Source organism: Alosa pseudoharengus, unplaced genomic scaffold (genome assembly GCF_046254945.1).
Source record: "Alosa pseudoharengus isolate Yale_2024_CS ecotype anadromous, Long Island Sound unplaced genomic scaffold, YU_APseudo_1.1 YU_APseudo_1.1_scf_13, whole genome shotgun sequence".
NCBI classification, from domain to species: domain Eukaryota; kingdom Metazoa; phylum Chordata; class Actinopteri; order Clupeiformes; family Clupeidae; genus Alosa; species Alosa pseudoharengus.
In genome coordinates, this window is record NW_027468598.1 from 16,000,573 (window position 1) to 16,027,395 (window position 26,823).

At 47.0% G+C, this 26,823-nt stretch overlaps 1 protein-coding gene across 2 annotated transcripts in view; it reads right to left on the minus strand.

The window, feature by feature from the left end:
* Positions 1-26,823, minus strand: part of fndc3a (fibronectin type III domain containing 3A) — a 64,503-nt gene that overhangs the window by 18,066 nt on the left and 19,614 nt on the right. The window contains exons 1-10 of one of the 2 annotated variants that reach the window (XM_076282281.1): positions 26,789-26,817; positions 24,169-24,244; positions 9,352-9,428; positions 7,098-7,353; positions 6,144-6,467; positions 4,914-4,972; positions 2,956-3,197; positions 1,799-1,858; positions 1,112-1,250; positions 1-43 (exon numbers count right to left, since the gene is read on the minus strand). The exon at positions 1-43 is cut by the window's left edge and continues 11 nt beyond it. In XM_076282281.1, coding sequence (XP_076138396.1) covers positions 1-43; positions 1,112-1,250; positions 1,799-1,858; positions 2,956-3,197; positions 4,914-4,972; positions 6,144-6,467; positions 7,098-7,353; positions 9,352-9,411 — 1,183 coding nt within the window. In that variant the 5' untranslated portion in view covers positions 9,412-9,428; positions 24,169-24,244; positions 26,789-26,817. Of the gene's footprint in view, positions 44-1,111; positions 1,251-1,798; positions 1,859-2,955; positions 3,198-4,913; positions 4,973-6,143; positions 6,468-7,097; positions 7,354-9,351; positions 9,429-24,168; positions 24,245-26,788; positions 26,818-26,823 lie in introns of those variants that run through there. The other variant, XM_076282280.1, reaches the window with a different exon arrangement.

The window sequence follows — 26,823 nt, forward strand, 5'->3', positions numbered from 1 at the left end:
GCAGGATGTAGTTCTGGATCTTGGAGCCGTTGTCGCAAGGCGCCTGGCGGGGGGTGGGTTGAGAGAAAAGGTTATCATCATTAGACTCCGTTAGGATCTCTATCAGCATCCTGATGCTGATCGTCTGATTGAGGTAGGGTGAGAAAGAGATGTGGGGGGGTTCTGTGTGTGTACATCGTGTGTGTGTGTGTGTGTGTGTGTGTGTGTGTGCAGCTGGAAGCGACAGCAATGGAACATCATCAAGTGCCCGCATCCGTATCGCCCCTGAGTGTCCCTGCTCGTAAAAGTTCATGGGGACAATAGACGGTTCCTGGGTGTGCTATTGCTGGATTAATTGCCTCGATGCGAGGCCAGGCGATGCGGGGTGGGGTAGGGTCGGGGTGGGGAGCGGAGCGAAGCGAAGCAGAGCGGTGTGCTCGTTGGCCCGCTGAGAGATTAAACCACAGAATGGACTCTCAGTGAAAGAGATGACTCTTTTATGGGCACGCCGGAGCGATCGAGGTGGAGGGGCTGTTATGAGTTTTCCAGGAAATTAGGTGTTTGACTGGTCGAGTGTGTGCGCATCGTTGTGTGTGTGTGTGTGTGTGTGTGTGTGTGTGTGTGTGTGTGTGTGTGTGTGTGTAGGTGGGTAGGTTGAGAGGGGAATGGGAACTCGAAAAGGCTTGGGCGATTTTATGTGGAGCGCTTGAGATATGACAGTGTAAGCAAGCCTGGGTATGGTGGGAGGATAGAAAGGTAGTACTGTGCATACATGGATGTGCATGCATGTGTCCAGATAATGTACTGTATGTTTAAGTGTATGAATATGTGTACGTGTATGAGTATGCACATGGGTGGGTTTAGACTGAGGTCTACATAAGACTAAGCAAGTTTTTGTTGCCGTTGGTCTTCTGTAGCAGAATGTAGTTGAGTGCATGCGATTATACGTGTATACAAGGGTGTGTGTGTGTGTGTGTGTGTGTAGACTGAGTTCTACACTGCAACCTGTGGGAATTCTCTATGCCCCTGGCCTTTTTTTGGGTGAATGGGTCCATTAATGTTGTTGTGTCTGCACAAGTGGTGCTGGTGTGTGTGTGTGCGTGTGTGTGTAAGTAAGACTGAGGTTGTCTACCTTCCACTGCAGACTCAGGGAGTTCTTGGTGCCGTTGGTCTTCTTGGGTGGGCTGGGGGCATCAGGCTCACAGCTGAGAGTGGTGAAGCTCACCGCTTCTGAGGGAGAGCCTTGTAAACACTTACACATGGCCTGGACCCTACACACACGCACACACACACACACACACACATTAGCATAAAAAAGCACACACCTATACATCAGGAGAAACCAAGTAAGTGGTTGCATATGGACTTTGGAACTGTTCATAGTCACACACACAAGCAGATACTGAGGGACCATGTATTAAAGTCTGAAGATAAACAAACACAGACACATAAACGCACACTCCAAAACACAGTCGCGCATGATGACCTAGACTGGTCACATACACATAGGAGTCACTACCAGCCATACATGTTTATGCACACACAAACTGTCCCAAGAAAAGGCCTCTAGTGCACGTACACTCGCACACACATTATATAGGTCATAGCATCCAACAAATTGCCAGTGCTTTTACAAATCCCCCACACGCCCTAAACCAGGGTGCATGGCAGGGCTCCTGTTGGGGTGGTAAAACTGTGTTTCCTGTGCTGAGCACGTCCACTGACGCCACTGAAATATTCAGGCGGTTTATGTTCTCCTAAATAATACAACAGCCACCAGGCTCCAGGCACCGAGCAGTCGGGCCCCATGGCCACCCACCTGACGTGGTAGTCTGTTGCTGGTCTAAGGTCTTCGATGGTCGTGCTCAGATCCTTACCACTGGAGAGGAGAGGAGAGGAAGAGAGAGAGAGAGAGAGAGAGATTACTGTTAAAGAGAAGTAGGTAAGGGGAAAAAAACACTAAAATAAAATAAATAATAAAAATCCAAAGTCAGCAGTCTAAAAAGAGAGGGAAGGGTTGGGACTCGGCCAAAGTGCCATGTTCCAGAACACCAGCTGGCTGTGTGCACACCAACTTTGTTCAGAGTTTCCTCATACGCTTGTGTACCCAGAGTTTAACCATTGTGTGATGGGTAATGTCAGGTCACCACATTTCATTTTGTGTGTTTTGCAAAGAAAGAAAGGTAGTAAATCAGCACATAATTCTTAGATGGATTACTCCCTCCACCCAACCGACCTAAGACCTCCGTCCACACAAGAGTGAATTAGGCTAGACCAGCGGACACAAATTTATCTACATTGAAACAGGTGTTAATGTGATTTTCCCCTCCACATTATCTGTGCCATTTCTGGTTAAGTGGACTAACTTGTGTCCAGCTGAACACACCAGTAAAAATGAGCCATGGACACTTTGAAGTATTGTTTTTTTGCTTTGGTTTTACAGGTTACAGTAAGTCTTGAAGAAATACTAGGGCTCATTTCTTCATCACGTACATAACAGTCTGCCTGTGCTACCAAATGTACAGCACGAGCAGTGTTCATGTGAATATTACAACCCTAGCACAGAAAAAGTCGACTTCCTTTAAATGCCCTTAATATGAAAATTTTGCTAAGTATAAGTATATATACTCTTTTGATCCCGTGAGGGAAATTTGGCCTCTGCATTTATCCCAATCCGTGAATTAGTGAAACATACTCAGCACACAGTGAACACACAGTGAGGTGAAGCACACACTAATCCCGGCGCAGTGAGCTGCCTGCAACAACAGCGGTGCTCGGGGAGCAGTGAGGGGTTAGGTGCCTTGCTCAAGGGCACTTCAGCCGTGCCTACTGGTCGGAGTTCGAACCGGCAACCCTCCGGTAACAGGTCCGAAGCGCTAACCAGTAGGCCACGGCTGCCCCGTGTGAAGAAAGCCATATCAGTCAGTCAAGACTCCACTCCTGCTGTAAATGACTCATACGCCCAGTCCTACTTACCCGAATGCACTCTTGTATCTGCCGTCTTTGCCACTGTAGGAGACGGACACCTCATAGGTGAAGGGGGGGTCTGGAGGTGTCTGATCGGCCTCCTCTTCCTCCTGTGCTTCCTCACCCTCGCCCTCTGCCTCCGTCTCTCCCTCTGCCGCCCTGTCCCCTGCGCCCCCGGCCTCGGCCTCGGCATCTGGCCTGGGAGGGGCGCTCCAACTCAGAGACACGCCACGCGCGTGGATCTCCACCACCTGAGGAAGCAACCAATGGAGAGAGGAAGCAGTCAATGGAGAGAGAAATCAAACACAACACACAACACAACACAACACAACACAACACAACACAACACAACACAACACAACACAACACAACACAACACAACACAACACAACACAACACAACACAACACAACACAACACAACACAACACAACACAACACAAGTAGGCTGAAGAGAGGACACATCAGGAGTCAGGCGAGGGCAGAGGAGACGAGGATAAAAAATGCTGATCGCTGCAGTCTGTCTGTGAGTCACCACACTCATCGCGCACTATGACATTTCACCTCTCCAGCTTACTGGCTTGCTACTTCTTCCAGAACTTTCTACGGGCCACGGTGGTCACGCTCTCCCTCTCTTAATTAGGCTTTGGTGAAGAACAGCATGCCCACAAGCACTGCTTCCCTGGCTTAAACTCAGTAGAGTATGCGAGTAAGGGTAGACTGGTGTTGGCTTTCATCATCCCTACGGATGTGCTACACAAACACAACCTTTTCCCACTCTTTTCCCAAGATATGGGTGTGATCCCTTCCACTCCATTCTGTTCGATCAACAAGCTTTAATTATAGTGGTAATTCAACAACAGACTATTTTCCATTCACAATCTTTTAATTGCATGGCTATTGAACAATACTAGCATTTTAATGAGCACAGATTGCTAATGTGGGGGAGCAATAAAGCGAGTGAGAAGACACATGTAAATAGCTCCTGTTGATACCTCCATTAGTGTTCATGGACGCTAGCTATTTGTTCGGCTTGGATGTAAATGCAGCTTGTGGCCATTTCTATCCGTCTCGGCGCAATCAAGGACCACTCTGAATTTCATTAGACAATCTGCTCCTTCTCCCTCCTGTCTGGCTCGCCATGGAGTTTTCGCTGAGACACGCAGTTGCGCACCAACAAACATTGTCCAGGCCAAAAGGCCCTTGCGTCCTGTTCCAAGCCTGAGACTGCACAAAAAAATAACGCCAAATAAAAACATAAAAAAAAGGGAAATAAATGATTTATGGTGGCGAGGAGGACAGGAGTCTTTCCTCCTCACATCCGGCTGTTCTGCTTGCGTTTTCATTTCACTAATAACAGCTGGATATTAAGGGTGGGGGCGCAGTGGAGGATAATAAAATCTGAATGGGCCCAAATCTGAGATGAATCACGGCCATTACTGTAAGCGGTTACGAGATCTACAGGGAGCTGGGATTTCTGCGCAAACACTGTTTTTCATATTCCGTAAACTAGTTATCGTTAGGAAAGTGTCAACGCAGCATCCGAGTGCCTTAGCTTCAGCAGGGCCCCTCTTGCACACAGGAGCCAGATGTGTTTTTATGAAGCCAGCAGTGGCAAAGCATCAAAAACACATTCAAAATCTACATTAAAAAGATGTAATGTTTGTATTAGCGTGTGTGTATGTGTGTGTGCGCCTTCAGATGGATTAACAGTATTTGTGCTGTCGAGTCTGTCTGCACACTAAAAACCACGGCTTTCAGAGCCATCCACCCACACACCCACCCACAAACAAACAAACAAACACACACACCTCTCTCTCTCCCCCACACACACCCACACTGACTGCCATTAAGATGTGTGTCAGTGCGCTGGGCCCCGCTTTGCAGCCACAGCTGTTCATAAAGGAGATGAATGTTGTGGTGTGTGGTGGAGGGGGACTGGGGAGGGGGCGGGGGGGACTTTACTCACCACTGGCTTGCTAATGTTGTTTAGCCTCGCTTGCAGTGCCTGTGCCTCTTCATCCAACTCTGTGGAAACATGAAACCAAATGCAATTATGATTAACAGTACTTATTCACCCACATCATCACTCTCTATGTGCGCCACACAATATTGAAATACCTGCACAGTAACTTAGTAACAGTACAGTTGCATGTATACATATGGACACATCTCCTGCCCTGTAATACCTGCTATGGATGTTGTGAAAATAGCAGGACTGGGAGAACAATATTCAACTATGATTACTTAGCGGTCACGTCAGTGTGTGTAGACAAGACAACTGTCTTGGGCTGGGCTGTTTAGGGGATGATGGATAACGCACAAGCCCCGAATTGCTTTTTTAGCCCGGCGTAATGAACCTTGAAGGGAATGTGGCTGGACTGGGGCCAAGTCAGGCCTTGTTTAGGTGAAGGGCTAAGAGCTTGACAAATGTCTGTAATCCTAGATGCGGTAATGAAGATGAGTGGACCCATTGGAAAACTAAGATAGTACGCTGATAATAAATGCCTGAAAATAATTACTGAGTAGAGGACCAGCGATGGGGGGAAATTGATTAAGAAAATTATTAACTCAAGAAGATGCCTGTATATGTACACCTGTATATACATTTGGATACACTTACAGAAGCACGGTGTGCCAGTGTGAAGTGACAGGGCCTCCCCTGTGTGAGGGTGCATGTGTGTGTCATGAACTGTTTTCAGACATGTCCTCCGCACTATATGCGGGTCTTTGTCAAACGGATGTCCGACCCTGGGTGATTCAGATATGATGCTTAAATGGACATTATGTGTTCGTATTATGCGAACGACACCGATGCATATGAACAGAATCTCCGCGTGGTTGAACAGGTGGAACATGGTTGAACACGCACATGAACAGCAGCTCTGCATGTTCTTCACTTCGCTCAGACATGAGGTCATTTACATAATGTCGTCCAAAATACTAGGAGGGGAGTAGTGTAAGAGCCGCCTAAGTTCGGAGTTTCAAATGTTGGGATATACGGCCCAACCGCTTGATACCCATAAGACATGCGGACTTACACCACCTGTGAAAGCAGCTATGGTTTCAGCTGTACAACCAGAGACCATGACACGCACAGACACACACACACGCACAGACACACACGCACACAAGGTTAGCTGTGATCCTGAGCTAAACAAGGTCTTCAGTCAGCAGTGTCCAGATTTGGCCCCCTTACCTCCGGGCTCCATGAGCCTCTCCCGTCCCCCGCTGGCGGCCGAGCGACTGGGCGAACCGGGGGAGCCGCTGGGGCTCAGATCTTGCTCCGGCCCCTTGCCGCCCAAGCCGTTGTGGACGTCCGAGACCAGCGGAGTCCCGCGGGTCTTCTGCGGGGAGGACGGAGGGCTGTCCTTGTTGGGTCCTCCGCCTCCGCCTCCTCCTCCTCCTCCTCCTCTCTCGCCTCCCTGTCGCTCCTTGAGCTTCTTCTGCAGCCGCTCGTAGGTTTTGTTAGCCCTTTCGTCGCGGTGCACAAACTGTGGGCGGCCGTGGGGAGAGTGGGGGTCTGCAGACAACAGAGGAGGCAGGTGGGGGATGGGTTTAATTGAGCAGAAGGACTTAAGTAGTGGCCTGTGGATTAAGTGCTGCCCCTAGAGTGTGACGGGGGGTGGGGGGATGTGGGGGGGGGGGGGTGAAGAGCCTTCCGGAAGGTGAGTATGTGTGTGCCTGTGTGTGTGTGTGTGTAGGGGACACAGCTGGGAAAGCTGTGCGTCAGTGGATCTGCGGGTGCATGTGTGTGTGCCTAGCTCTGCGCTGTTGAGTGTGTAAGTGTGTAAGTATATGGTTCAGTCTGTTCTGAAAATGCTGTGAACTCTGTAAGAGGGCCATGTGTTGCCTACGCACCCTGTTGTGAGGATACACAAGAGGATTGTGTGTGTGTGAGTGTGTGTCTTCCCCACTTACCCTGCTCTGAGTGCATCTGCACAGGGTACATAATGAGGGCTCATGCTTCTAGTAACTTTATGTGCATGTATAGTGTATAGTGTATGTGCACCCCACTTACCCTTGTCAGTGTTTCTGTGCAGGACAGATACTGAGGGCTCATGCCTTTGGTGGCTGTAGGAGTATGAAGTACTGTATATGTGTGTATATGTGTGTATATGTGCGTGTGGCGTGTGTATATGTGCGCACTTACCCTGTTCGGAGTAGATGTGTGCGGGGTGGTACTGTGAGATATACTCGTGTCTCATGTCGCTGGCGCCGCCTGCCATGCCTGAGTAGAGGTGGGGTGGCGGCGGGCCCATCATGGGCGGGTGTGGCAGGAAGGCGGGCATGTGGGCGTGAGGGGGTGGTGGCGGGGGCGGCGCGTGGTGCAGGGGCGAGTGCCCGCCGTGGTGGAATTCTGGCTGGGGAAGCACAAGCACCCGCCGAACACCATTCTCCTCGATGATCTGAGAGAGAGAGGAAGATGATTTGGTCAATTATTACAAGAAAGCATTATTTCTTCTTATTTTCCCCCACAACATCGGTTTGTCGGTTTGTATTATCGTGTTAAAATACAGTAAACTCTCGATGGCTTGATGTGGCTACATGTTTGGAAAACATGAGGCAGGTTTTAATAAGAAGCCTAGTCTGCTTTTAAAACCTCTTAAAACCTGAGTAGAAGGCACTGCTTAGAACACACTTCCACAGATGAAAAGCAGGCGGTGTTAGCCAGAGTGTCTAAATGTTTAAACTTCTGTCAATATGGACTGGCTATATACATTGTTTGATCCATTAGATTCTCCACAGTTGAATTGTTCGGTTAATTTTATAGAAACCATGAGCATGAAAGTAGGTAATGTTAAAGAGAGGTTTAAATGGTGACTCCCTACCTTTGGTAACCATAAAGATTATAAACGCCGTGATGCATGTGATAGTAAACTGATGATATCTTTGCTGAGCAAAACCTTTGTGTGAAAGACCAGGCCCACTTTTGTGCGCACGATCTAAGCATACAGATGCCTGTCCCAAATATGAGCAAGTTGAATTTGGCAATTTAAGCGAATCTCGGCCTATTAAACGAGAATGTTTGCTCAGACAACACTACTGTTGTAAGAGTCCAATAGAGCTCATTTGAATCGAAAATTTAATTGAGAGAAAGAAAGAAAGAAAGAAAGAAAGAAAGAAAGAAAGAAAAAAAAAGAAAGAAAGAAGAGAGAAAGGTAGCATAAAAGGAAGTGGAGATAGAAAACGCATGATGAAATAGATGTTCAGATGAAGGGGAATGTGAGCAGAAGGAGAACACCATGGCATGTAATAAAATGAATAAAGGCATGAACGTGGGGGACACAAGAGATATAATAAACAACAGAAAGGTTGAGTCTTTTTTTTAATGAACTTGTTTCAATTAACATGGTTTACTTGCGTAATGCATTATTCTAGCCTGGAAGCCAGCCGAACTTAGCCCCGCCCACAATATTTGAAGTTGGGAAGTTTGGTCTGGAATTGTTCCACTAGAACAGATAGCTAGACAGATGACTTCTAAGACCCCGTTTACATGTGGAAAAGCCGCATATATTTCCATGCGGTTTGGCCTTTCATTAGACAAAAACGGAAATTGTTTTATCACTGAAATCAATTATTTTTGAAAACTCCAGCCAAAGTGGATATGTGGGGAAAACTCCGGCTTTTGCATGTAATCAGGGGAAAATGGCGTTTTTGCATTGTGACATGTTGTTCCCTCATTTGTTTGAAACCTCTGATTTAGGCACCTGTTTGCCACAGGGGTTGTGACACCCTTCCCCAGCAGTTTTTAGCATCGGTGTGAACAGATTTTTTTTTTTCCACTATCACGCAATAACTTTAAAAAAAAGACCAGAAAACTATGTGAAGGCATTTGTGGAGAAGGATGGTTCGGGTGTTCTTCCTACAGCTCACGGTAAGCTATTTCGTTGTTCTGATTGGTAAGGTCTATACATTGAGTGCATCTATACCCCTGTATTGGTTAAAACACGCCCCATAATCACATCCCAATGGAGCAGTATCAGACTTAAATGTAAATCGTAAATCAGGTTTATAGGCCTAGTATACTTGCCTATACAAAGAATTTGGTCAATGCATTTATTCCATCCGTGAATTAGTGAACACACAGTGAACACACAGTGAGGTGAAGCACACACTAACTCGGAGCAGTGAACTGCCTTGCTACAGTGGTGCTCGGGGAGCAGTGAGGGGTTAGGTGCCTTGCTCAAGGGCACTTCAGCCATGGATGTGGGCACGGGAGAGCAGTGCTCAACCACTTCCCCCGCCCACATTTTTTCTACTGGTCGGGGATCGAACCGGCAACCCTTCGGTTCCAAGCCCGAAGCCCTAACCAGTAGGCCACAGCTGCCCCATTCTGACTAGAATTGAGTATGACAACGTCAGGCTAGCATTATTCATTAGTGGACTGTGTGTGATGACTGTACCTGTGAAACGTATCCAGGAGGCACATAGATTGGAGGCACTGAACCATTTGGGGACATCATGGGAACCTGAGCAGGACCTGGACACACGCACACACACACAGGGAGAGAGAAAGACAATATTTAATATTCATAATCTCCTCTATCTATCAACACCATTTATTCAAACACAGCTCCAGGAAACTCAAATTCCCACAGTTCATTTCTCAGTGGTCAAACTCTGAACTCCCGTTCCCATTTGTGCTCTCAAACCCCTGCTACTACCCCCCAAACTCCCTTTCATATCATAAGTAAGGCCCACACTGTGGAACACTCCATGCCCAGGGCTTTCAATCAAAGGCTTGCTGACTTGCCTTAAGAGGCTTGTGTAGAGTGTGCCTTTAAAAATGGTGTAATGCACCGGTTACAGCAGAGTGGCTGACAGTGCGCCGGTGTTGCTTTACACACACACACAAACACACAGAGGTGTGTGTGTCTGTGTGTGCTCAGCCACTCAGCGCTGTCAAAGAGCACCTGTACTGCCAGCATGGCACTTTCACTCCACACACACACACACACACACACACACACACACACACACACACACACACACACACACACACACACACACAAACACACAAACACACTAACTCTAGGAAATATGGAAAAGCAAACATATACACAGACCTCCAGTTTGCTCTTTCGCCATTGACTTTCCACTCATAGCGATGGTGTTTAAATCAGTCAAAAAGAATAACAACAATCACCTGTGTGTGCATGCTTCCGTGTATGTGTGCATGTGTGTGTGAAAGAGAAAGTGCGCATGCGTGTGTACATAAGGGTGGGCCCTCATATTCTGTGCCTTCATTGGCCAAATGTACAAAACTCCTCCCCTACAGATAGACCAGACCCAGGTTAAGAGAAAGGACAGCTCAGCATTTCAGACACAGACATATACACACACTCACACACACACACACACACACACACACACACACAGCTAACCATAAACTGAGTAGGCCTTCAGACATCCCACAGGAGACTACTTATTCACATGTTCTCGTCTTTCGCTCACCCGCACACATTTGAGTACAGACACCATCTTCACACAGCCAACAAAACCACCCTGAGGAAACACGGTCTTCACACATCCCCTACCCACGGAAGATCTCTCTGTGTGTGAGATGAAGCTTCCTCTGGCCAGAGACACACACACACACACACACACACAAAGAGGCCTATGTTCACATACTGCAAGTTAATAAGAAGTTACCACAAAGACATGGGGAAACATTCTCTTACACAATGACACACACACACGCACGCACTACGCACGCACGCGCACACACACACGGCTAAGCATGCCAGACAGCCAAGCTGAAAATGCTAACTTGGCCCTAGAGGCTAGCAGATTGTATCATGAGTTGTTAGCAGGAGCTGCAGCATTAGCTTGCAGTAAAGACTAGTGGTGTAGGCTGACTGAGAGAACACCAGATATAGAACTCCATGGTTAAAAATGGAAGCCAGGCCAATTGTCTTGATCTGCTGCAAATCCCTATTAGGGGAACCACTTCCATGGGCTTGTTAGCAACAAGTGAGAAAAAGTGTAAGTACTGTAGCTGAGATTAAGTGGACATGTAGGCCTATTTTAAGATGTAGTAAGATGTAGTATTAAGAAGTAGTAAGAATAAGGATGAGACAGAGTTATGGACATGAAAGAATAGTTGTTGAACTTTCAGATTGCCTGTCAGTCTCTCAGCTGCTCACCACAACTGACAGGCTGACAGGCAGCCGTAACATGGGGTAGCCCCTTTTTGTGCATGACAATTATAGGATGGCGGTCTGCCTCAGTGAACAGGCTCACAGGCAGCATAAAGCAGTGCCCACTGGCATGAAGTCACCAAGGTCACGAGTGACCAAGAAAAGTGTGGGCATATGCCCAGACGCGGAGCCAGTGGCATCCAGACTGGGAGTCTGGCAGTCAATTTTTATGCCCCAACACTAGGCTGACGAGCGTCTAAATGAGAGCTCAGACGTGCCTTCGACTTTGGGCAGGGGGGTTGTTGGCTACTGAGCACAGTGCAGAGATTCCAGGCAACCGCACTAAGCTAGAAGCCTTAGGGAGCATTCGCTTGGCCAGTGGGCATTTATGATTTGTGAGGAACCTATGCCAAAGACAGATGCCAACTGACCTCCCATCCAAAGTGTATCGCCATTACTTCCCCTCCCCACCGCCACACACACAGGAACACACACCAACACACATACGTACACACAGAGAAAGTACCCTAATTGTGTGGCTCACTCTGTAGTACATGACGAAAGCTCGGGTCAGTCTGCAGCTGTCAGCTAAGTCGCTCAATCAGTAGTCGTGCTTGGTTTAGCAGTGTCGTTGGCTCTCAGCACTGCACTGACTCAGACGGCCATGTCTGGGGTCTCTGGTCCTCCACATGCAGAATGGCGGCGCTCCAAAGGCTATTATCCACTCACCTATCTCCCTTTTGTGTGTGTGTGTGTGAGTTGTCCTTTAGAAAGGGCTGAACCTGTGAAACTGATGAGTGGGTGAGTCACGCTCTCTCACTAGGGTTTGTGTCTGTGCAAGTGTGTGTTTGTGCCAGAAGCGTGGGAGAAACTCACACACACACACACACACACACACACACACACACACACACACACACACACACACACACACACACACACACACACACACACACACACACACACACACACACACACACACACACAAACCTGACCTCTGTGTGCGTATGCCATCATTGATTTCTGAATACAATATCAGTCCAGCGTGGGATGGAGAGGACGACAAAGAGAAAGCGAGCAAGGGAGAGAGCGAGAGAGAGAGAGAAAAAAAGACGCTCAGGCTGTGAAACAGACACACAGACAAACAAAGACGAATGCAAAGTATCAGCAGGGTGAACGAGGGTGGAGAAGGAGAGTGAGAGACAGTGAAACAGACTGAGACTGAGAGATCATAACAAACAGTAAGCATCGAGACAATCACAACAGTAATCACCCCAAACCCCCCCCCCCCCCACCACACTGCACCTGCCTGCACATCATCCACGCATAGGTATCCGTGGCGATGGCATGCGCAACAGGATCATTTTGATGCTGTCATGACGAGGAGAGTTACGAAGACACACACATACAAAAAAAGATCAGACCCAAAAGGCCATGTCCCAATCCTCACTGACACACACGGACATACACACGGACATACACACGGACATACACACACACACACACACCTTCCATCCCTCATTAATACAAGGTACACACATAAACATCCCTGCCCCATGACACAACCCCTGCCTCTCTGCAGACACCAAACAGGCTCAGATAAACACAATCACAAGGCACACACACACACACACACACACACACGCACACACACGCACGCACACACACACACAAAAAATCTTATGCATGACAAACAAGATAGGCAGACATGCAGAGTACCACAAAAGTACACAAACACAAACAAAACGGCAATTCACATCCTGAATGCCTCTCCCCCCCCCACACACACACACACAGCATTGTGGGTTGGATCTAAATGCACACAAACACACGCAAACACTCCAGAATAACTGATGTCCCATGCCTACGCACAACTATCTCAAGGTCACAAGATTAGGCCAACAGAGAAGGAAAAAGGACATAAATAGTTGTGAGAACATGTGCAAACACACACGCATGCACGCGCACACACACACATGCCCTTTTCAAGTAGCACATTTGGCTTGTGAATGTACACGACAACACATTTCAAATGAAGCATGAGAACAAACAAAGGCCAGCCAGTTGTGTATGTATGTGTTTGGGTGTGTCTATGTGTGTAACAAAAAGAGAACAGCACTTGCACGTGTGTGTAAGACCGGAGTGCGTGAGTGTGTGAGTGAGCTACACAGTGCATTTGACATACACAAGATATGGGTAAGTGTGATTGTGAGTGGCAAATCTCTCTCTCTCTCTCTGTCTTTGTGTGTGTGTGTGTGTGTGTGTGTGTGTGTGTGTGTGTGTGTGTGTGTGGGAGAGAGAACTTGCCAAACACACGGCAGCCCAGAGAGGCAAAGGGAATCGATGATGGCGACAGACAAAGGAAAAGAGCGAGCGAGCGGTGATGGAGGGAGTATCGGCCAAAGGGATAAAGAGAAAGAGGAGTGAAAGAGGAGCCCCTCATGGAGAGAGGAACACAGAGAGAGAAGAGTAGAAAAGGAAAACAGAGGAGTGGGAGAAAGAGAGCAAGAGAGAGAGAGAGAGAGAGAGAGAGAGAGAGAGAGAGAGAGAGAGAGAGAGAGAGAGAGAGTTGAAGTAAGCAGCAAAGGTTGTACTGTCTCTGGGGAGGAGAACAAGATGCTCCTGATGGAGAAAAATAAAAGATGGGTGAGGAAAAGCGAGAGAGAGAGAGAGAGAGAGAGAGAGAGAGAGAGAGAGAGAGAGAGAGAGTAAAGGATGGAGAGTGATGGAGAGAGATGATAAGAGAGTGAAAAGTGGGGGAGAATGAGGTGAAAGACGGTAGAATGGGTGTCAGCTCCCAGAAGAGACACATCAGCCGTGGCAGTACAGGGATGGGAAAGGAGTGGGTGGCCCTGAGAACTGTACCTGTCTCTCAAACAGGAGGTGTGCAATGCATGCCAGTGTGTGTGTGTGTGTCTGTGTCACTAGAATCTCTCGCACACACACATAAGCAGTCTTTCTTGCAAGGCCTAATTACAGATCTCCCCCCTTAAACAATTAAATAATGCACAGCCAACCCGAGCCGTCATCTCAGGCTAATTGCTAATTAAAAAGCCAGGCCGACTCACACACTGGAAGGATTCATTCAGCTGATCGTCACACACACACACACACACACACACACACACACACACACACACACACACACACACACACACACACACACACACACACACACACACACACCTCATGTCAGTGCACCACCCGGAGAGAGAGGCAAGAGACCTACCATCAGTCCAGGGGGGGTAGTCGTTTGCCAAGGGGGCAACATTTCATTAGCAGATTAGAGAGGCAGTGATGAGCATAGAACAGGGAGCGGGAGAAAGAGAGGGGAAGTGAAGAAAGTGAAGATGGGGCCAAGTGGCAGAGACAGAGAGAGAAAGAGAGAGAGAGAGATAGAGAGAGAAAGAGAGAGAGAAAGAGGGAGAGATAGAGAGAGAAAGAGAGAGAGATGACATAAAAAAGAAGACAGAAAGACATGGTGAGTTGAAAGAAAAAGAAAAAAGAAAGAACAGATGAACAAATGGACGAGTTAAAAAACAAGAGAGACAGAGAAGGAACAGTGAAAGACAAAAGACAGCCATCTCCCTCTCAATTCAATTCAAAAGTGCTTTATTGGCATGACAAATAGTTAGACATTTGTATTGCCAAAGCAATTATTACATACATTGAACATACAGGTATAAGACATGGACATAACAACAGACAAGGAATGTATCAGTGAATTATGTGCCTAAACAGACATTTATATAGGCAGCCTATAGTATAAATTATCGTAATGTCATTTCATTTTTAAACAGAGGATAGTGAGTGTGTGTGTGTGTGTGGCTAGAGATATATCAGTGTGTGTGTGTGTGTGTGTGTGTGTGTGTTTCTGTGTGAGGATATGTACAAATGTAGGTTCAATGTAAGTCACTCACTGTCCCTCAGTTGGTGACAGACAAGGATGTACTGGGCAGCTATGATACAGCTGGATTTGTCTTCACCCAACATAAAAGGTAATTTGCTTTGGATTGAGTCATAAAATTAGGATATTTTTCTTCAAATTTTGGGAAGTAGATTTCACGGATTGCTTGAAATGTTTTGCATTCTGTTAAGAAATGGAGTTCAGTTTCAACAACATTGCCATTGCACTGCTTACAAAAGTGTTCCTCTTTGGGCAGCCAGGTTTTCTTGTGTCTGCCAGTTTCTATAGTAAGCGGTGGTTGCTGAGTCTGTATTTCGTCAAAATGTTTCTCAAATTGGTTTCTTTAATTTTAGTCAGGTAATTTGCAAGTGTATACTCTCTGTTTAGGGCCAAATAGCATTGCATTTTGCTTTGTGATTTGGTTTTTGATTGCCAATGTTGATAATAATTATCTTTTAAATATGAGGAAATTTGTATATTGGGTAATTTGGACCTGGTCTTGCATGCCTGGGGTGTTAGAATGTGTTAGTAGAAAAGGTTGGCTGTGGACCAGGTTGGTAGGAGAGGTCTTGTCTTTGCTCAACTCTTGGTATTGCAAGGCTTTGTAATGGAAAGAGAGGCCCCCTCTCTCTCTCTCCCTCTCTCATTACTGAACATGCAAGTCGTCCACCAGCCCAACTGAGGTGGACCTGCATGCTCAATGTCTCATTACATCATTCTGCTCCGCTGCCACGCCAACGACCCCCGTGACCCCTCGCCACGCGCATGACGTCCGTCCACCGCCCACACTGACCCCCTGGCCCCTCCCCGGAGAGGAACAGAGGGATAAAAATAAAAAAGAAGACTGAAAAAGGGAGATGATTAGCTCATTTCGGGGGGTAATTCTCTTCTGGGCGAAACAGAGGGTTACTGATTCGACACACACACACACACACACACACACACACCTTCCTTCACACATGCGCACAGATATGACTACACACACTGAAGAGGCTGCACAGATTCACTTACACACCTGAAGGCACACACACGTAGGCGCAGGCACACACACGTAGGTGCAGACACACACACACACACACACACACAAACTCTCTACTGCAAGAGTGACTCACCCACTCATCAGTTTAACAGCTTCAGCCATTTCTAAAGGACGATTCAACCCCCTCCTCTGCCACACACACACACACATTTACGTATATACATTTATTAGGGAAGGACACACTCCACAAGTACACACTCAAGACAAGTGTCTCGGAGGGTGTGAGTATTCTTCAAGCAAATAGGGTCATGAATGAATGCTGCAGAGAAGGGGACAAAAATAAGTCACAACTTTGCCCCTCTTCACACACACACACACACAGCTTAGTGTTCCACCCCCTCACCCACACATTAGCATCACATCAATAAAGGGCATGGATCCTTGTCTTTCTCACCCCCCCACCTCTATCTCTCTCTGCACAGAAAAGGGGGATGACTCACCCCCTCATTCTTTCAAAAAACCACCAACTGCAGATGCTATGAATGAACTGGCTGAGAGGGAGGGAGGAAGGGGGAGAAAGAGTGAGAGAGAGAGAGAGAGGAAGATACAGACAGACAGACAGGGAGAGAGAGAGAGAACACACACAAGAAGGCACACAAGACTGTAAACATGCTTTACAGCATGCTTGTCTACATACTGTAGGAACATCACTGATTGCCCTGATCTATTCATTAGCCAGTACAAGACATACATGCTGGAGTCCAGAAATATGGACATGACATTTAATCCTCGACTGAACGACAGCGATAAAAACGACATGAGGTATGGCCTGACCATGTCACTCAGTAATAATTAATAACTGCACGTCAAAAAATGAAACATCTCTTCTTAAAAAAACGAGACTCTTTAGGGAACTAAGACTATGATTTATGATCAAAACCTCCGTGACCTTAATGTGGCTCGTTTTCTCTCCAGCAATGCGCCGAGCTGCAGTAGGTTTCTGTCATGGAGCCTACTATGTGTCTGTGTGTCTGTGTGTCTGTGTGTCTGTGTGTCTGTGTGTCTGTGTGTCTGTGTGGTTTTTGTGCATGCGTGTGTGTCTGTGGCTGCACCAGGCGTCCATCTTTGAGTCAGCGTTGAACAAAGAGCCGAAGCCTTGGTGTGGCAGCTCAGCTCAGCTCGGCTCATTATGTAACCCTGCCGTGCCGGCCGCCATGCATTATGTCCCTGACACCTTTCATAAATAAAGATGAAACGTGTGGAGGAAGTCCACGCTGTCATTACTGTCCACTCTGGGGGAAAACGGACTGCCAGCGCTGGTTAGCAACCTTGGCATTTCACGAATGCAAATGCACACGGATGCTGATAACGGACACAAAAGCTTATCGCTGCATAATAAACCACAGTCTATGATAATAATAACGCACGCTAAGTTCCAGTTGTAAGTTAAGCTTGTAGCAAAGTAAGGCAAAGGACATGAAAAAGAATAGTAGTAAAGGGTTTTGGACCAAAAAAAAAAAACAGTTCAAGAATAACGTCAGCAGGTAAAGGAGATGACCGTTATAAGGGCGGGTTATAAGAGCACTTATCACAGAGATGGCAGTTTCCTTGACAAGACTTTTTTTTCCTACACACGATTAGTGTAATGCAGTGTGACCCAGTCATATTTGCCAAGACATTTATATTTCCAGGGTGTGTGTTTTATCTCTTGTGTGTGTGTGTGTGTGTGTGTATGTGTGTGTGTGTGTGTGTTTTTTTTTCTGCGTGGGTGAAAGAAAGTAAGCAGGGAAAAAAAGTATGCACGTTTCACTGCACAAATGACCTGTGGAAACTACTAATCCACTTTATGATTGCATTTTACATGGTTCAGCGATGGCCATGTGGCTATGTGTATGGCTTTGCGTGTGCCTGTGTGTGTGTGTGTGTGTGTGTGTGTATGAGGATAGGGCTGCCTAAGCAGACAGAGAGAAGACAGGCTGTGCATGAGTGTGAGTGTGTGTGTACAGTATATGAGAGAGAGATAGTGTATGTGTTTGAAATGGAGGTGGTGTGGTGTGTATGTGTGTAAGTAAAGAGAGAAGGAGGCCCAGAGTGTATATTAGAGCTCTGGCAGGTTTCACTCCCTCACAGCACGAGTGCAGCACGAGCAAAGGCCTGATGGACGCACCCACCCACGCCAAACACCACCTGCCTTCGTTCTCACACACACACACACACACACACACACACACACACACACACACACACACACACACACACACACACACACAGGATGTCCACGCGTTCTTGTGTCCAGCAAGTGCGATGCCCTCTGCCAGATCGCCCACATTGCTGAAATTAAAGAATAAATTCTGCCTCGAGAGAAACTCAGGCCATTGGTGCAAAACATAGGGGTATGCTTGGTAACCTGCTTCACTGACAACTGGGTCACTGTGTCCCTCCCTGTCACAGCAGGGGGTGGGGAGTGCTCAAGTGCGTGCGTGCGTGCGTGTGCGTGTGTGTGTGTGTAGATGGGTTAACAGTGTGGCTCTGTGACATGTCAGATGAGTCACACACACACAGACGTAAGGACTCTCAGGACTCAGATGTGGCGCAGCCTGGGGCTGATCTGATACGGTCACCGTGACAATGGGTGATCACACTGAGCTTACACCAGCTCTGAGTGGTGGATGAGGATAGACTACAGCAAGGAATCAATCGAGGGGGGGGGGACGGGGGATCAGGGAGAGAGAAGGGAGATAGATGGAAATGAGAAATAGTGGGGGTACATTTGATTCAGCACTTCATGGTGGTGGGGCGTGGGCTGTGGTGTGGTGGGATGCGGTGTTGGCGCTGGTGGGTGCGGTCTGAGGGGACAGTGGGGGCTCTGGACTGGACTGGGCTGGACTATGCTGGGCTGGGCTTGGCCCGAGAGCTGAATCACCTAGCAGCGCTTGCTCAGAATCACTGCTGCTGTGAGTCACACAAACAGACAAGAGCCTTCAGTCCTCTGCCAGTGCTGACTCGCACTCTCTCCTTCTCTCCCTCATTCTCTGCCCATCTATCCCTCCATCTCCTGTACTTCCCCCTCTTCCATCTCCTGTACACTTCCCCCTCCTCCATCTCCTGTACCCCTCCTCCATCTCCTGTACCCCTCCTCCATCTCCTGTACCCCTCCTCCATCTCCTGTACTCTCTTTTCCTTTTTTTGATTCTTGTCCCTCTTCCCAGTTTAGCCCTTCTTTGTTATTCTCACTCTAGCTCTGGTTCTATTACACTGCTTGCACTCTCTCTCTCTTCCTCTCTCTCTCTCTCTTTTGTCTGTCACTCTATCTCTCGGTCTGTCTATCTGTAGTTTGTCTGTCTCTCCATCTCTGTCCAAGACCCCCTCTTGCTCCAACAAGGCATCTCTGTACCCAGCACTGATATCCTGACTTGGCAACCAAACAACTCAGTAAATGAACAGACCACCACCTTCTGGTGTGTTACAGGACTAAACCTGCTGATGCAGCTTATGAAACAATAGTGTTGAGCTTTGCAGAACTCTTTGTTTATTTATTTAGCCTTGGCTTAAAGGCACAGGCCATGTGCAGACACTTACAGTACAGTCTTCCATCTGCTGCACTTGCAGCCAACGGTCAATTACCACACTACCGTCGATTGCCACACTACACCACAATTTCATCACATCTCACACACAAGGGGAAACCTGTCAGCTTCAAAAATGTATGGGTTAGATTGTAGAGGCTATCAAACTTGAGCTGTTCACTGGCAGAAACACTGGCATTACTTTGCACAAGGATATAATGTGTGCCTCTGCTCTGGTACTGCATTAAAAACTATAATAAACAAACCTATCAGCATAAAGAAATGCACATTAATGATGAACCTTAACAACAGGTGAACTAGCATTCACTTTCATTCATTTTGGATCAAATTCAAATAAACAAATTGGTTAAGAGATTAACCTGCCAATGTCAAGACTTGTTTTCTTAAACCAGAGATATGGTTGTTTTCATTCAAGATTATACAATGTGTGTATGTTTACTAACAAATCCTTTGTACTTTGTACTCCATTTAGCCCTGTTATGTCTGCATTTTCCAAATCAGTTTGGTCTCAAAATGGCTTGGTGTGGTGTTATTTACAGTATCAGACGGTGCCTCAACAAACCTGTCTGTGACCTGTCTACCTGTCCATCAGCAGGGAAGGATAGCAAGTCAGTGGCCCACCACAGGATGTTTAAACTGCAGCTGATGCCCTTCACCTCTACTGGCTCTGTAACCTAGAACACCCCTAACCCAGAAAACTGGCCAGCTGGAAACCTTCCCCTGCGAGAAACCCGATTTGCTTCCTTCCTTCCTTCCTTCCTTCCTTCCTTCCTCCCTTCCTTCCTCCCTTCCTTCCTCCCTTCAGTGCGCTAGCCTGCCTCCTCACATCAAGCAGCCAGCCAGCCAGTCGGTCATGAAACACGTGGATCCTACGCACTTCCAGCAGCTAAAAATACATGAATGAACACACAAATAGAAGCAGGGCGGAACAAACCACAGAAAATAGGAGGGAACGAGGGGTGGAAAGAGAGAGAGAGAAAGAGAGACAGGGATGAGTGAGCATGTTTCTCCAGTTATAGCTTCGGGCTTTTCTTTTTAACTGCCCTACCCCCTCTTCCTTGTGCTCTCACTCCTTCTCATTCTCTCTCCTCCAGCCCATTCTGAGGTTAAGGGTTAAGCGCGAGCACACACACACACACACACACACACACACACACACACACACACACACACACACACACACACACACACACACACACACACACACACACACACACACACACACACACACACACACACACACACACACACACACACACACACACACACACACACACACACACACAGTTCCCCCCGCTCCCTCTGTACCCAACTACCGGTGAGTCATCATTCCATCCACGTCACTGGCAGACGAGCACACCCGGTGACAGGGCCAGTTAACGGCAGCCGCTCTCTGTGCACGCATTCCTTCCTCCCCCCCACTTCTCTTCCTCTCCTCCCCACGATAGCCTTCTTTTTCTCACCCCCTCGGCGACATGGAGGGGGCAAAGGCTGGAGTCTCACTCTCTCTCTCCCTCACACACACACACAGACCAAATTTAGCTCCTGTCAGACGAGGGGGTGGAGTGGTAACAGTGTCCTTATGTGACTACCACACGTGTTCCTAGAGGAACTTTGCCAGTGTGTGCAAGTGCCCACTTGCTTAGGTGCCCGTCTGCTCCTTAGTTGCCCTGCCTACAACAACCTCCTCCACCGCCACCTAAAAATCTCCCAAACTCCAGATAACCCCTGAGGCAAGACCATCACATGCCTCATTCCTGGACCAATCACGAGGACTTCGAGGAGAACTGCACGAGCCCACACACTTCACTACTGTACTGTGCCAGTGAGAAACTTAAGACCACTCACATTCCCACACCTCGTCATTGCCAGCAGTACTAGGGAAGCTCTGTGGATAATCGCGCAGTGTAGCAATGCCCAAAAAGCCCTAGCCTTTCCCTAGCCAGTATTTCACAAACTCTTAACTCAACATTGGCCCAGCCAAGCAATATAGCCTAGTTCATCAAAAACTGAAACATGTCCATTATTCAATTGGGTCAGACCCCATGTCCGAAAGATACCTTCTGCCAGCCTCTCTTCAAAGGTGGAAGAGATTATTGGAGTGATTGTGTCTGTGGCATGGTAAAGTGGAGAGGCTGGGGAGTCAAATCATGTATCTTTTTCTCCCAATTGTTACCATGTCTGATGGACAGGTAAGGTTGACCAAGGCTCTAAAACACTCATCTGGTCTTTCCTACTGTGCTTACAGTTCGGCTAGAGATACTTGTAAATGGACGTACGTACTGTACAACCATAGATATTAGAAACCTAGATACCGTATTGTCCGTCGAGTTCTATTAGGTTGCATACATCAACGCTGCCGCCATATTGGTGGGGGCAACACCTTACTGTTTATGGGCAACACTTGCTGGCAATCAGAGACACCTGTTTCTCCATTGGCCTCCAGTGATTTACCGCTCTCTTGTTGCCCCCACCAAGATGGCGACGCTATAGACATACATTCTGGAGCACAATGCAGTATCTAGGTTTCTAATATCTATGCATACAACACCATTTAGGTCTAAAGCAAGTAAGCTACCTGTCTAAAAAAAGCCTTTAGAACATTTTGGTGGTACAGTACCTGCTTTTTATAGTTGCCATACCTTGTTCAGACTCAAAACTACACCGCACAAATTAGGAAAGAAAGGCTTGGTTCTAGCCTTCACATAACCATATACTAATAAATGAATCAGATGTTACCAAAAAAGTAGGGGTTTCATGACTACTGAGTTTTACTTGTTTACAGTTTTTTCAGTTGTCGACAGTTTTTAAGTTGTCGACTGGTACAATGCTAGTGCTAACATTACAATGCAGCAGGTGTGTCATAATTAGATGGTGATCCATGGCACACATTCTGATTGTACATTAACACAGCTGTGCACAACTTACATGTCACTATGGAACAGGTCTCATGTTCGGTGAAGTTCATCCATACATAAGACTGTCTAGCCCGTTTAGCCTTTAGCCATTTTGTCCATGGCAAGTTGACTGCTGCCTAATGCACTGACTAGTGACTTTTGCAATCAGTAGTAATTATCAACTAGTTGACAAGTCAATGAAACCACAAATCAAATGTATGGTAGTTGTTCATAAAAACAACATAGGCCTATGTATAAATTGGCTAACTGTTACTTTAAAGGCAAACTAGGCTATTTGTGGAAAAATAATGGCAAGAGAGAAAAATTGTCCTTCAAATGACGAAATGTTAATATGCAATACTTATGATTTTCAGGTTTTCATTAGGTTAAGGGCATGACGTGTTAGCAGTTCTGAACAGCCAGGGGACACTTAACAAATCCCTGCTGGTCTTGTTGCCGCAACAACAGCAGCATCTCATAAATGTATGCAAATCTTATTTAGAAATGACCAGCTTTATTTAGGCATGGTAGCCAAACCCTTCAAGCAGTGCCTCTTCTGGGCTCCGCACAATAAGCTGATTTTCATGCTACCGCATCTCACGCTCTCCTGATGGACTCACGGCATGCCTCTCTTCCGACAGCCCTGTCACAAAGCAGCATCTTCAGTGAATTTCTCACAAAAGTGCCACAATTGTATTCCAGTGGAAGAAAGGAGAGGAGGGGAGGGTGTGTGCTTGTAACACATTCCTATTGAGCATGTCCAAACAGATTGCACACGACACAACAGTGCTGAGCTGTTATGACTGCGCCACAGGCGAAGGCGGCAATTAGCAGCCGCTCGGCTTTATGGGTTGATGGGTAGGCTACCTTACTGTGCCCTCCCACACCTCTGCAAAGTAACTTGCCAGAAATGCCAACAGAGTCAGGGCATTTTGGCATAGGTTGAGCAGTAAGGCAACCGTAAGGCATGTTTGCCTTTGAGGTGAAAAGGTCTAGAATGGCGTAAGTGGAGATTTAAGATAATCAACGGCAAGCTGTTAAATTAAATTACAAATGTGGGGAGCCCATGTACGCAACAGTTGGGAGGTGTTGAAAAAAAGGTGTTGAAATCTTGATGTTTCAAGTAGCTGGTCAAAAAGACCGTTAGTGGTTGACCATTAAGAGATCTACCACTTAATACCCACACCAGAGAGGGTTAAAGCGGAGCTAGTAATTAAGGATCTTTGCTCACACCATCAAAAGAACCACCCCGTGTACCCCCTGCGGGCCTGGTGGGGCAGCAGGAATGTCACTACTTTGTGACTATTACTTTGGACATAAGCATTTGCTGAATACCAGTCAGTCTGTTAAATACCAGTCAGCAGTCAGACTGCTAAATACCAGTCAACCCCCCCCACCCAACCCCTTAAAAAAACCTTTGATAATCTTTGATAGTGTAGAACTAATTATGGCAGCATGATACATAATCACCCATGCAAGTTCCTTTCATCATGGTTCTTATGATCATAATGCATCTCCTCCATCACAAAATCAATATGATTATAGATCTAAGAGAACTCCCAGTGAGAAAGACTACAACATCAGAGAGAGAGAGCATAAGTCCTTCCTCACCAAACACACACACACACACACACACACACACACACTCCATGCACTCCACACACACACCTACACAAAAGCCCCAAAACCTTATGGGTAAGGAGGTCTTACCTGTGATACACTGGATCTGACCATCCTCTCTCTGGATTGTGAAGGCTTCACCTGGGTTTACCTGCACCAAGATTACCTGCAAGAGAACAAATGGCATGATGATTTGTTATCAGACAGGCAAATCACTGGAGAGAGGCAGCTAGAAAGAAGGAAAAATAAACACAAAAATAAAGCATCCATATAAAGTAAAAACCATAGACTGTAAAAATATACAGTCTTGCGCCCCAACAACACACAGATAGACAGATATATAGATAGACAGATAGATAAATAAATAGCTAAAATTTCCTATTAAGAAAAAAAAACACTTTTTCACAATACTGACACACATGCACACACACACGTGTGGCGCATACCAATATTCTCTGCGGTACCCAATCTCTGGCTGCTCCACGGCCTCAGCAGCCCAGGCGTTGTTTACTCCAGCCCCACACACAAACACATTTCCAGGCCCTCATGCAGCCTGAGGCCTTGCGCACATGGCTGCCGCTACTCACTTCCTGCTGTTAAAAATACATGGCGGCAATGCAGAAAATAGATAAAACTACGAGCCCGGGCCAACACCACTCAGGTCGGAAAAAAAAACGAATGTGTTGCTGTGAAAAAATAAATAAATAAATAAATAAATAAATTAATGAATAAATAAATAAGAGAGAGGAAAAAAAGAAAAACTTTTTTTGGACTTGTTTTTCTGGGTCATTACTGGATTGAGTCGGGGATAGTGGTTATGGCATGTTTGTTTTGTTTTTGTGTGTAGCAGGACTGTGACGTAGAAATTGTTTATTCTTGTAGATGTGTTGTCAAGGCCAGTTTCCAATCTAACCAAAAGGGGGCATTACTGAGCAGTTATGAGTAAATATTCTTGCACTGCAAAAAGTAACTAAAGAACTAGATTCAACTACAACATCAATCTTAAACGCCATGTTCTTTAAAAAGAATGATAAGTGGTTCTCTAAATGCATGTGTGTGTGTGTGTGTGTGTGTGTGTGTGTGTGGTGGGGTGAGTAGGCTTCGAAGGAGCCTCAGATAGGCCCTTGAGCCAGCACTCCAGTGAGTAAGAGGATCATCATCCCTGTGGCCAAAAAGGGACATTGTCTTCACAAGCGCATTCGAGAAACCTCAGGAGGTGGAGAGAAAGAGAGAGAGAGAGTGAGAGAAACAGAGAGATAAAGATCGAGATAGAGATAGAGAAAGAGAGAGAGACAGAGAAAGGAAGAGAGATGCCTCTGTCTCTTGACGTCAGTCCTCGTTATTCTGGTTGAGAGAGGGTGGAGGCTGGGTGGGGTGGTGGTCATCCATCTGTGTGTGTGTGTGTGTGTGTGAGGGAGGGGGGGGGGGGGGTGGTGGGTGCTCATCAAAAAGCCACAGGTTGTGTGTACCGGTACATCCATCTGTGTGTGTCCACAGCTGCCCTCTGAAGCAGCACAGGCGTCACAGCAGACAGCGCACTCTCTATCAGTACCACACACAACCACAACAAAGCCCAGATCCCCCCGCCCCCCAACACACACACACACACTGAACCAACCCAGAACGCGACAGATTACGGCCTCAAATCAAGCTTAACTGCTATGATCCAGATGAATTAAGAGTCGGAGGTGAGGGGAGGAAAGAGGGGGAGAGGGATGGAGGGATGGAGAGAGGGAGAGAGGGGGAGAGGGATGGAGAGAGGGAGAAGAGAGGGAGACACAGGAGCATCTATGGGGGGGTATATTTGGCTTCTGGACAGAAGTCAAGCCAAATCCATTTACAAGCCCAGAACCCCGGCGAAAACAACAGCAGCAGTGGCAGAAACAAAATGTCAACCACATGCTCCCCCCATACCCCCCCCACCTCACACACACACACACACACACACACACCCTTTGCTTGTGTCTCTGAAATTTTTCACGAAACAGCTGGCCCAACATCCAATAAACCTCTTCCATCACCTGCAATGCATTCTGTGGCTTTGGTGGGTTTCCTGGATGAAAATGAGGCTTTCAGTACTAAATTAGCATCTCATGGGAAATAAGCCCTTCAAAATACCCACATTTCAAAACGAATGAAACAACCTTCACGTTTACATTTCTAAGAACTGCATTTGCTCTGAGCTTATCAGCAATTATCGCTAAGCAATATGAGACGATAATGACCAGTGAAACAGGAGAGACTAACTCGACACAGCTATAAAAACTGACCCAAGACAGAGCCCTATATATCCACAAAGAAGCACTCCCAAACTCTGACTGGTGCCCAACTCTGAGCTACAGTAGAAGAGTAATTGAGCATGACTGAGGGAGAGCTCAACAGTACGCCAGGGGCCAGCAAGGCACTAGATCACCACACCTGCCTGCCATCTCCGGACTAATAAATGCCCCACAGACACCCATCTTATCCTTCATACACAAACACCCCTCTCTCTCTCTCTCTCACAAAAACACACCCAAGCCAGCCTTGCAGAAGATACAACGTAATCAATGCTAACACCATCAGGTAGAACACCAACACGGTCACCGTCAACACAGCAGCTGTTCTTCAACCCCCTTACAACAATCCGACATAGACAACAGCTGTTCCGATAGCATTTAAACCCCACGTGCCTTTCCCTCTGTGTGTGTGTGTGTGTATGCGCAGTTACCTCTGCTTTGCGGTGGAAGAAACCGTCGTGGGAAC